At 41.1% G+C, this 12,731-nt stretch overlaps 1 protein-coding gene across 5 annotated transcripts in view; it reads right to left on the reverse strand.

Moving 5' to 3' along the window:
- khdrbs2 (KH domain containing, RNA binding, signal transduction associated 2) overlaps positions 1-12,731 on the reverse strand; it is a 64,042-nt gene that overhangs the window by 31,233 nt on the left and 20,078 nt on the right. For all 5 annotated transcript variants that reach the window (XR_008908406.1, XR_008908404.1, XR_008908405.1 and 2 more), the window contains exon 3: positions 1,530-1,646. Coding sequence is in view for 2 of the 5 variants with exons in the window: in XM_056761305.1 (XP_056617283.1) it covers positions 1,530-1,646 (117 nt within the window). In the remaining 3 variants the exon portion in view is untranslated. The remainder of the gene's footprint in view (positions 1-1,529; positions 1,647-12,731) is intronic.

Genomic DNA, 12,731 nt, shown 5'->3' on the forward strand with positions numbered 1-12,731 from the left:
TAAGTGTAATTTTCTGAAATGCTAATTTGTTTAATCACACAGTATTATACTTAATTTTTATTTGTTTGTTTTATTGCTGCAATCTCAGACTCAAAATATAAAATCCCTTGGTTTGCTGGTCTTTTCATGCAGAGAATCATTTTGAGATTGAAGACTTCAACAGCACTGTCAGACGCCGCACAGACAAAAAAATCTATTGCCATAAACATGCGCGACAGACTCTTAATTTAATATGTATAACAAGCCTGTACCAGTTCAAGGTGACTATAATGGAATATGTTTGCATTAATGATTGCCTTTGGGATTTAAAACAATCCGACAGACTCTTGTTTGAGATTTGCCATAAATGTAAATGGATTTTAGATGACAGCACATTCATCTGCATTGGCTTGTATGGTTTAAAAAAGCCAACAATTTTGAGTAGAGGTATGCTTATAAAGGACACGAAACGCAAAAAATAAACACTTGTGAACTGTGGCTCTATTCGATTCTATTCGTACAAATCCTGGCTGCAATAAATTCACAAATTATCATGTTTGATGCACGGCATGTGAAAAAAACAAATATTTGCTTTATATTGTTGTTCTTCATTCAATGGAGTTGCATTCAATAAACTCAGCTATGGCCTATTATGAGACAGGAGCAGCAAACCGAGAAATATTGCGTTTAGATAGGTACATAACCAGCATGTCTCTAAGGGCAGCGATTTGGCTGAATCACTCATTGAATAGTATTTCTAATTATTTCACCAAGATTCAATCTAAAGGCCATGTTTAAATAAATGGCTCTTTCACAGCCTGTAAATGGACACACACTTGGTCAACAGTACAATTTGATATAAAAAATAGCATTATACTTTTTAATGCTTGATGCTCAGGGCTGTTTCTACAAACATTTCCATTTGTGACAGAACTATTGTGATGTCTGAAAACTTGCCATGTCTGTGGTTGAGAGCTGCTGAAATGTTTATGCGAGTGTTTGAATGAGCGTAAAGGGAGAACAGACTCTTTTTCACAATAACACAATTTGTTTGGAGTTGATGTATGTACCAAGACACAGCAAATATATTGACAATGAAATAAATGTCTTCATCATGCAAATGCAGCTCAGTTATTCTGCTAGTCCTAGTATGTGCTTCTTTGCAGTGTGGTACTTTTCCTCCTTCATGATATTGTTTGTCTGTTCAAGAATGTGTATAATGCCAGCCAAGCTAAAAATAGCAACAACTCCACTATGTAGTGGCATATATTGCAGGTAATGACAAAGCATCATCTCACACTTTGCTCTGTCAGCTCTGTTACAATAACATAAATTATAGACTTAAGGGGTTAAACCTTTGGAGGGGGGCATGTGCAAGCTATTGTACTCGCTCTGTAGACAACATCTAATAAATACTTTATGGTTTAAATATAGTTTGCTATTATTTAGGGTAAAATGGCGCTGTGTAAGTGTATAGAGTTTGCTTATGCTGATCATTATATACAGTACACAGGAAAAGACAAATAGACAGTCATCGGCAGACATCTCACCTTGCCCTTGTCTCTCATCGAACCCTTGCCGAGGATGGACATCTTTGCTCCTGTTTCCTCTTGTAATCTTTTCATGGAATTACCCCTGGGCCCCAGCAGCTTCCCAACAAAATTAAACTGTAATAGAAGAGAGAAGAGGCAATATGGTCAGTCTCTCGCACTGCTCGTTTCAGTTTCACAGTCAATAAAAAACAACTGAAATAAGTTTGTTTTCCTCATCATGCACAAAACTAGTTACAGAAAATTCTCGTTTTGGCTTAAAAATTGAATCTGTGGTGGTATTCAATCAAAGTTTGTCAAAAGCGATTTGTCAAGAAGCCCTACACGCACGAGTCTACGCCTGGTTCTACAGGGAGACGCAGTCGCTCATGTGTCTAATCGATGTTTGGGGTCAGTGGTCGGACTTCGCTCCTTTCACAGACATTATACCATGTACCAAATGCCAAAAGGGATCTTCAAAACGATTCAGAAGTCCATGCTTGAGTGAGGCGTAACATAATGAGTTAATTTCCAATGGGGATTCAAGTAATACTGCCCAGATGATGAGCTATCCAGCAAGTGCCTTGGGGCAGCAACTAACATTTCAGATGCACAGCAGATCAGGAACACTCGGCCCTTGCCCTTTTTTCACATTTTGACTCACGTCTGTGCATTATTTGCTGACAACTATATCTTCCAGAGATCGTCTGGAAGCAAATACACATGCTGTGAGCAAATTGCAATCAGACTTCTAGATTTACAAATAGCCATATTCACAACAGATCTTAAGGAAAAGTGATTGGGTAAAAAATGGTCAGGGAGATTCCCTTTATAATAGCACCACTTCATGATGGTCTTACTGATGCATTACGATAATTCCCTCGTCCACCATCCCCTCAGGGAAATGTTCTCTAAGATCTTAAGTCTCGGTGATTTTCTCTGTAACACTTCCACAAACAGGAAGTTAAAGAAATAATTCAACAGCTATCCCATCATTTACTCACCATCATGCAATCGTGTATGTGACGTTCTTTCTTTAGCAGAATAACCTTATTTTTAACTCTGATGAATGGAGTCCAAGGTTTATAAACTACAAAAGCACATCCCTATATTCATCATAAAAGTAATCCTTACAGCTCTAAGGCTTTAATAAATGTCTTCTGAGAAATTGAATATCTGTGATAAGCTTATTTAATGATTGTTTTGACACATATAAAGCTAAACAGTATGGTTAGTTCAAATATGGCCACACATAAAATCTCACTAGTGCTCGCGTGTCTCTTGACACATGTATGACGACTATGACTAGTCATAGAACACACGAGAACTGATCATAGGGAAATTGTGTGGTGAATTAGTCTTTTAACATGGAGGGACTTTTGGTTCAGACAGCTTTTGCCAGCAAGTATGTTTAAACGAAAGCAGTGTCATTAAAACCCAAACCAGCTTCGTATGTTACTAAGCAACGCACATTCTGAAACCGATTATGAGAGTGGAGTGACAGCAATTTCCCCTTCCTGCTAAACTGTAATCAGGATTTTCATTTCCAACAGCATTTTCACTGGTCGGAGAAACTAAAGCTACAGCGATGGGAAATACAGAAAGTCCTGCTCCTACACAGCCAGCACTGAAAAAAATGATGTGTTGACTTTACTTAGAATATTTGTGCACCATTTTTGTATCATGGTTTTTAAGTAAATTCAACTTAAGGAGATTTTGAGTAAAAATAACAAGATAATCTTTGTTGCGTTAACACAAATATAACAGTTCGCTGACCTTCTTTACTTAAAAAAATATGTAGCACGACTCAACTTACAGTGCTCATATGGGCTCTACTTAAATATTTCATTCATTTACCTTAACGTTCATATAGCATAGGGAAGTATATTATTATGACAAGTAGTTTTGAAATAATTGATGACTGATTTGATGTCAGTCATTGAATGATTATCCACAGAAGCACACAACATTCTGCATTTCTGATGTGTGTCTTCCTTATTGTGGTAAGAAATATGATGGGTTGAACAGGGTCTATACTGACCAAAGCAAACACGAATGACCTGAATGGTAACTTCACAGAAAATGATTATTCACTACAAAACAACATCAATAATACTAAATACATCTTAAATTTCGTTATACATCTTACAAACATCTATGTAAATGCCCTAAAAGTGCTTTTTATTTAAAAAAGCATGAAATATCAAACTTTCAGGCGCAAGGGCTTATGGGTATTCCTCACACCATTTGTACTGATAATATTAAGTTCATTGTACTCGAAATGTATTATTAGGTTTACTTAATGTTTTAACTGTAGTTTGCACAACTCAAGTTTTTCCATAAACTTTATGCATACTTTTGAGCTTTTCTTGTAATTTATATTTTTGGGTTCCATGAACAAATGATTTTAAGTTAAGCTAGAAATGTTATAAATTTATTTATTTTTAAGTATAAGCTACTTAAAATGATACAATATGGTTGTTGAGACAACAAATCACTTTTTACAGTATGTGCTGTAATAGTAAATCTCATTGCCATCAGACCTGGCCGAAACTAAAACTAAAATAAGAAACAACTGATTTTTTTTACTTGCTGTAACACGGGCCAAGCATTCTCTAAGGAACTTATTTGTACAGTCAGACGAAGTATACTTTCTGCAAACTGGCCATTCTGTATGTCTGACTCTATATAATTGTAGAGATCTGTATGTTGACTGTATTGTTACTGTTGTTTCCAGCCCTGTAAGTCAGATCAAGGGAACAGTACTTGCCCTTCAAAATGTTTGCAAAGGTTAGCTGATGTGTGCCGTCCGGAATGAAACAGTTGGTCGTAACACATGTTGACATACCCTGCCTACCACATGGCTGGATACTCCTCCACACATGCTCCTCACAGCTAGGCTGTAGGTGCAGCTGTAGCTACAGTAGATGAACTGTCAACATATTTGTTCAGAGGCACAAAGCAAATGCATTTTTACAGTTTCAGGTGAGGTAAGGGTATTATATTTAGCAACACTGCAGCACTGCACCAAAGCGTCATGACCATCTCTCCAGCGGGTAAGCTGGAGGTGTGTTGTTCCCCTCTCCTCCATGGGTGTGTCTGACAGGAAAAGTCTGCAGCTGGCTGGGCGTCTCTGAGCAGATGGCTGCCTTGAATACAGTGTGAAGGCGCTCAATGGGTGACTGCAGTGGAGTGGCCTCTTTTCATTAAGCTAATGAATGTCTGGAGTCACTCTTCGACTCCACAGTGGGCAATTTAGGCTTTATTAGAGAGCACAGTTCAGCGCTGGATGAGGTTTGCGGTGATGCAAGCTGTCCCTGGAAAATGCAGGATGCAGAATGTTGGTTTGTAAATGATGAACTGTCGGCATGACGTATACATCTTGGGTGTATTATGAGCAAACGTGACTTGAGCAGTACAGTTGTGTGCTGCTTTGGAGACTAATTGTACAGTTGTACACATTTGCCAGGCACTTTATTCAAAGCAAAGTGCATACATTTTTAATCAGTCATGTGTTTTCTGGGACGCAAAACTGTGACCTTGACAGTGTAAGCGGGATGCTCTACCAGTTGAGCTACATTGGATCTTTACTCAGGCTTCTTGAAGTAAGGCTTGAAAAGCCTTACACCGCAGTGCTTACCAATAACAAACAAAGCTTGGATGGCTGTTCGCTGTGCTATCATGCAGATATTTTTGAAGCCCCGAGAATGTATGGGTGGCTGAACAAATGACTTTTCACACATGAGTCCCTTTGACAAGGACCTTCACCTGTGCTAGATTCACTTTGATGTGCATTACATTGATTTCTCTGTCAAAAATCTTTTAAGAACTTATTCAAGCCACTCAAACCACTGAGCTCTTGATCATCCTTACGCTGGCACGATCGCCACAGACATTTGACCATTTATCACCCAGTGACAGTCATCCCATTGGAGACATTTCTGTTGATTCATCAAAAATCCTCTTTATAAATGTTTTATACTATGTACAGTTACAGTATATAGAGCTATATCCTCCGCTTTTCAGGAAGAGCATACAGATAAAACACAGTTACTACTTATTAAGATTTAGATTTAGCTGTTCATAGGCAATTCCTAGCAAATTTTAACCTTAATATGAAACAAAGGTTTTCACTATACTGATAGGTGTGATGTCAATATTTGGTTATTTAAATAGCCATTTGAAGTCTTTTTAAAGTTGCCTATGCATGTACTAGACACGTAAAATTGCACAAATTAAAGTGTCGGAACAAAAGATGTATTCAATCTAAAAGAGAATGCTGACCCAGACCTGCCTGAAACGCCTCGTGTAACCACACCCCCACAAATCTACATCAGTTTGTGGTTTGATTTGACTAAGACCGCCCAAATGTATACGCAAGTAAGAAAGGAAAATGCAGCGCTTTTTAACCTTAAATCGTTAACCTTAAATGTAAAACAAACGAAAATATTTGTTTTGGCCGGGTCATATGACCTCTTTAAAAGTGATGTGTGTAATTATTTAGTGCCATCTAATGGTGAGGTTGCGAATTCCTTACTCCACCCCTCCACGGTCAATTTCAAAGCACTATAGACTGTATGGAGGCTGAACAAGTTCTGTAGAGCAGTTTGTCCGTTTAGGGATACTATAGAAACAACAAGGTGAATTCCATGCAAGGGGACCCGCGGTGTATGTAGATAGAAATAGCTCATTCTAAGATAATAAAAACTTAATGCTTCATAATTCAAGCTCTTTGTACACCTCTGAAGACATAGTTATGTAAATCATATTGCATTTCTGTCAATGGGGCCTCCAAACAACAACACACGGGTCCTTTAACGCATAGTTTTCCATAATCAGTACCTATGAAAAGCAAAGCTCTATTTTGCAGTCAATGAAGAGACATCCCTTCTCCATTTGTTGGGCATTATTGCTTCTACATTTTAATTCACAGAAATCCTACGAAGTATGATGTCTCTCAAAAACATGTCCTTTTTTGCCACATCCATAAAACATGCATTCTTCTCATTTTAAAAAGAAAAACTTACACTTAGACTGATATTTTTCTATGCCTGGATTGATTTAGTACATTATAAACAGATAATTCCGTATATATTGGTAATAAATACATTCTCTAAGAATTTACATTTTAAGTTATGGCACATTCATGATACTGGAATTGCCCTCATGTAAACTTGAGAGAAAGAATCTTATGAGTCTAAAATCTGTTTTATACTCCACAAACTAATGTGTACATTTTGTGATCAACTAAGCAGTCCTCTAACATCCAACTCATTTAGCTTATTTCTATATTTCTAAACTTATTTTTTTAAGCAATTGAAGCGTGCACGTAATCTCTTGTTGTGACAGAACAATAACACACAGAATCTATTTTTAGGCGCATCGCATAATGAATGAAAAATTGGAACAGGAGTTCTCGAGGGACACATGCATATTTTCAGTCTGATTACTGCCAATTTACAATAATCACTGGAAACGTTCTTCAATCTAAGTTAAGGTGTCTCGCTGAGGGTCACAACGACATAACCCAGCCACAAGATACATTGGATACGGATTGGTGTTTCAGACTGTGCCAATTACACTTGAAAGTACAGACTTTGCATAAACATCCAGTCTGCGTCCTGCACTTTATATGATGAGGGCCAAAAAACTTTTAAATATCCTCAAGGCTGTTTGAGCAAAAATGGCATGAAACTCTTCAGGCTTCATAGCGAAAATGTGCTGCCAGCCAAAGTTGGCGAGAGGAGCGTTTAACATTAACATCAGTAGCAGTTAGGCTGTTTGAGTTGGAGGTTGAAACACAGCACCCTTGCCATAGGCTGTGGAATCAGATAAGATCCACAGATGGGGTTAGATGGGTATTGCCAGTTTAGCCAGCTGTGCTGCTAGCGTACCTAGCGCTGCTTGATTGCAGGAATATTACTGGAGACTAGGAAGCGAGAGCTGTAATAATGTCCAGGAGAGATGGCCTGGCCGCAGTCGCTGGACTTACGCATTAGCGGTTTGGAGGGTTTCAATTTGTGGCAGGGAGCTTTGGGGTTAAATAGAGAAGAAAGGTACAGGTCTAGTATTGTGTTGGCGGAGGCTAACCAGCAGAAAACAGAAAGACTGAGTGCTTTAATAACTGGTAATATTTACCCTCTTAACATCAGTGTGTACACTGGGCTTTGGGATAATTACTAAAGGAGTAATTTGCTGCGTGGAAATAGTATGATTAAAATGCATTTTTATTACCCAGTTCATTATAGATTCATCTCATTAAGCCTCTCAGTAATGTGAAAAAATGTCTATTATAAAATGGGAACTGAGGCTCTGAAATCTGTATCTGTTGTGAAACAACTGATACACTGTGCACACAATTCTGATGCCTATCACTTTATATTAAAGAGATGAAAATTCTTTCATCATTTACTCATCCTCTTGTCATTTTAAACCTGTAACACTTTATTTTTTCTGTGAAAAATAGGATATTTTTAAGAATGTTGGCATTCAAACACAGCAGTACCCATTTACCTCTATTGTATGGAAACAAAAGCAATTCAAGTGAATGGGTACGGTTGTTCTTTGGTTACCAACATTCTTCAAATTAACTTCTTTTGTGTTTGACAGAAAAAAGAAATCATACAGGTTTAAATGACAAAGGGTGAATAAATGATGATGTTGGGTAACCTCTATCCCTTGATGTGACCCTTACACAGCTGGTTTTTATGCTAATGAACAACATTACTTGACAGAATAAAATTTCCGTGTTTAGTATTGGTAAATGTATTTAATAACATCATTCATCGCAGTCTATTTGTCAGAAAGCAATAAGTCATTTGAGGTCATGTGCTACTGTGATTGTCATCACTTTGTATGACACATTTTGCATGCATATATTCTATTTCAGAAGACACAAAGTGACATGGCCTACTCAAAACGATACGCGTTCAAAGATATGCGCATAAACAGAACGTATAATAAATGGATATTACGTGAAACTAAAAACACATACCGAACATTTCCGCACCTCTGGAAAAGGGAATGGAGCCTGAGGAAAAATTGATGATGGATCCCCTGCATAACAGAACCCATATTGAGCTCTGACACTCTGGGGCTGTCAGCACAGATGCAGGGTAAACAAACAGCACATTAAGACCATCTTGCAGTCAGTAGACTGACAGGTTTAAAGACTGTTATCCATACAGATGAGAAGCAACCACTTGTTTTTTCAGCCAACATTGGCATCAGATCTTAAAACCAACCCATGTCCCAGAAAATCATACATTTACAAGGTTGCCAAGTGCAGAATTATTTATGTGCTAAAGATTATGGCAACACCACGGATTAATAGCATTCTATTGGCTTCTTAGTGGGTGTGATATCCCATGTGGTGTTGGTCAGTTGAAAGATACTGGGATAAGCCATGTAAACCGATTAGGAAAGATGCCATATTCCCTTTGATTTTTTTTTCTTTCCAAATCGTGAACCGACTACAGCGCACAACAAGAAGCGCATGCTATATGAGCTTGTGTTTACTATTAAATAACCTTTCTCAAACGACAAATAACGGAGCCTCATCAGGCTTCCAATTCATTAAGAAGATACAACTATTCCTCACTATTGTTTATTTTTTGTTTGTATTTTCCCCCTCTGTGCACCGTTCGATTTCGCATCTGTTTAGCAGCTTATCTATGTTAAACACCTTTGACAAGGTTGGTCGGCCTCTGGGACCCGGGAATTCTTAAACAAGACTACAATGGGATTATCTTTGTGTGCAGAGCTTGCTACACCTCCGTGTAAAGGTCATATAACTGGAGGCAGATAAGCCTGAATCTATGGGGACAACAACCACAGGCGTAACTATTCAATGGATTAGTTGCGTTTCAGAACTATAAAGGAAAACCCTGGCGGTGTCTCTGTTACATCTGTTAACGTATTTTCTGGTTGCTTGGTTTTATTGAAAGGTTGAGGTGAAGCCGTGTGAATAAACAATAATGAAACCACTCTGTTAATTCTGAGTGTTATACTATGCAAGTTTATGAATATTTTGGAGCTGTCTGGCTAAACAGTTCTTCCTGGTTTATGCATGAAAACAGATGTTATATTCTCACTACTCTGCACGCTTGACTGCCTTTACATTGTTGACATGATGAGCAATATACATGATAATGAATTCATGCAATTTATAATAAACATGAACTCATGTGAAACGTAATGTTAAAGGAGCCCAAAAATAAAAAAATCGGTCATCATTTACTCGCCTTAGAGTTGTTCTGAATACATTTCTTCGTTCTGATGAACACAGAGACAGACATTTGAAGAATGCTTGTAACGAAACAGTTCATGGACCCCATTGACAACCATAGTATAGTAACCAAAATAAAAATTACAATGGTAGTCAAAAGTAATCCACAACTCTTTGCTTTCCTACATTCTTCAAAATATCTTCTTTTGTGTTCAACAGAATAAATACATTTTTAAAGCCGTTTCTTCCCACTATGGTAGTAAATGGTGGCCAAGAACAGATTGGTTACTGGCATTCTTCCAAATATATTTCTCTTTGTTCATTTGAACAAAGAAATTTATACCGATTTGAAACCGCTTGAGGGTGAGTAAATATAGACAGAATTAAAATTTTTGGGTGCACCGTTCCTGCAGCCTGTTAACTGTCACCCGTTCCGTATACGGGACACCTAAGTTTGCGTCAATACTGTGCATGTAATTTCTAATCAAATTGTGACAAACTATATATCATTGTAAAGGTCTAAGACTCTTAAATACAGATTTATTAAGTGTTTTTTAAAATAATTTATGTAGGGAAAGTAATTGATTCTTTTTTATAAAGAGTGTGCTTAGATTTTTTATTGTCTTTTTGCGACCCGTATTTTTTATGTATTTTTTAATCAAAGAAAAAAAGAAACTTAATTTATTAATTTTTTTACAATAAACCTAACAACATGCCTTTAACTTTTATTTTGTGTGTGTGAATTTTTTTTTTGTCGCAATAATCAATTACTTTTATTTTTTCTGTCTGTTCATTGAGTTAATTGAATTACCGCCATTTATAGTTCAACCAGAAGGACTCGGGAGGCGAATGTTGAGTATTGAAAATTTATTAGACAGCTGATAGACAGAATATATGGTTATTGTTATGGATCTTCTCTATAGGCATGGCAGAGAACCCAAGTGCAGGCACAAGACAAGGCGGATGTGTATGGGGTTAACAGGGTTTATTTGACAATAACAGGACTATAAAACACAAAACAAGCAAAACAAAACCCACGATGGGGGAAAACAATACAGGGATATATAAATATAACTTTAACAACAACGAACAAGGACACTAACTAACTAAACTGATAAAACAAACACTTGATACAAAACACTAACACTGACTAAACTACACTTACTTTGACACGGAACAGGAACGGGAAACAGGAACAGCATATAGCATACGAAAGACATTCAAACAACGTGAAGTAAAGACAATCACATTCACATTCAATGCACGAGCGACGAGACAAAGAAACAAGAGGGCTCTTTATAGGGGAAGGTAATTAACACTAACTATGAAACAGGAGGGTAGGAAAACGATGACGCGACTCGGGGAGAGTATGGAAGGCCAAGAGTGTCAAAACCATCTCTCCCCACAAGAAACAGAGGATTCTGTATGATTCCACCTCTAAACCAAGAAATACCTGACAAGGAGAGGTGAAACCATGACAGAACCCCCGCCTTAAGGAGCAGCAACCTGATGCTCCTCAAAGGCACGAACAAGACAAGGCAGACTGGGACAAAGACAAGAACCAGACAGACAGGGTCAACATGATAAGGGGGATACAGGACATGACAATGATTGGACTAGGGTGTGACAATAAAAATAGTAGACAAGGGAGGGGGGGTGGAGGCAAACAAGAACACATCGGGGGAAGTCCAGAAGGGGCAGGGCTGGGAGGGGAAGTCCTAGCCCTGGGGAACGCGCCAGAGCGCGGAGCCCCAGAGGGCTTGACAGGGCTGGGCGCCGGCTGACGGGCCGGCTGGACAGGGCTGGGCGCCGGCTGACGGGCCGGCTGGACAGGGCTGGGCGCCGGCTGACGGGCCGGCTGGACAGGGCTGGGCGCCGGCTGACGGGCCGGCTGGACAGGGCTGGGCGCCGGCTGACGGGCCGGCTGGACAGGGCTGGGCGCCGGCTGACGGGCCGGCTGGACAGGGCTGGGCGCCGGCTGACGGGCCGGCTGGACAGGGCTGGGCGCCGGCTGACGGGCCGGCTGGACAGGGCTGGGCGCCGGCTGACGGGCCGGCTGGACAGGGCTGGGCGCCGGCTGACGGGCCGGCTGACCAGGGCTTGACGGCGGCGGCTGGGCAGCCGGGCTTGACGGCGGCGGCTGGGCAGCCGGGCTTGACGGCGGCGGCTGGGCAGCCGGGCTTGACGGCGGCGGCTGGGCAGCCGGGCTTGACGGCGGCGGCTGGGCAGCCGGGCTTGACGGCGGCTGGGCAGCGCTCTTAGGCGGCTGCTGGACCAGCCTGGGTGCCGGTTTCTGGAGCGGATCTGCGGCCGGGCTGGACGCTCGGACCGTCACCTCCCCACAGCGCCCCCCCAAAAAATATTTGGGGTTTGGGACCGCAGGACTCGGGACCGCAGGACTCGGGACCGCAGGACTCGGGACCGCAGGACTCGGGACCGCAGGACTCGGGACCGCAGGACTCGGGACCGCAGGACTCGGGACCGCAGGACTCGGGACCGCAGGACTCGGGACCGCAGGACTCGGGACCGCAGGACTCGGGACCGCAGGACTCCGTTGCCTCTTCTTTCTCCCCTGCTTGCCAACAGAGCTGGTTGGCGGTGGAGTGGCTACAGGAGGCGAGGAGAGACCTAAGAAACCGATCTGCAGGGCACGACCCTCGGGAATCGAGGCTAGCCCAGATGGAGAATCCAGTCTGGACCACTCACGATCCAGCAGGGTCTGGACTGTGTCCGCGAAGCCCTTGGACTTCAACTGGCGCATTTCAGCGGGTCCTAGGGGCTCATCGAGGCAACTATTAAAAATAGCTTTTAACTCCGCCTCGTTGAACCCCGAAGACCGCGCCGCGGCCAGGAAGTCAAAGGCAAAGTCCTTCACGAACCTTCCCCGCTGCCGGAGGCCAAACAAAACGTGGGCTTGGTGGTCTCTTGTGGCAGCGATCTCCCCACGGCACCCCCCCAAAAAATATTTGGGGCTGGATAGCTCCGGCTCCGGACTG

Source organism: Triplophysa dalaica, chromosome 11 (genome assembly GCF_015846415.1).
Source record: "Triplophysa dalaica isolate WHDGS20190420 chromosome 11, ASM1584641v1, whole genome shotgun sequence".
Lineage (NCBI taxonomy): Eukaryota > Metazoa > Chordata > Actinopteri > Cypriniformes > Nemacheilidae > Triplophysa > Triplophysa dalaica.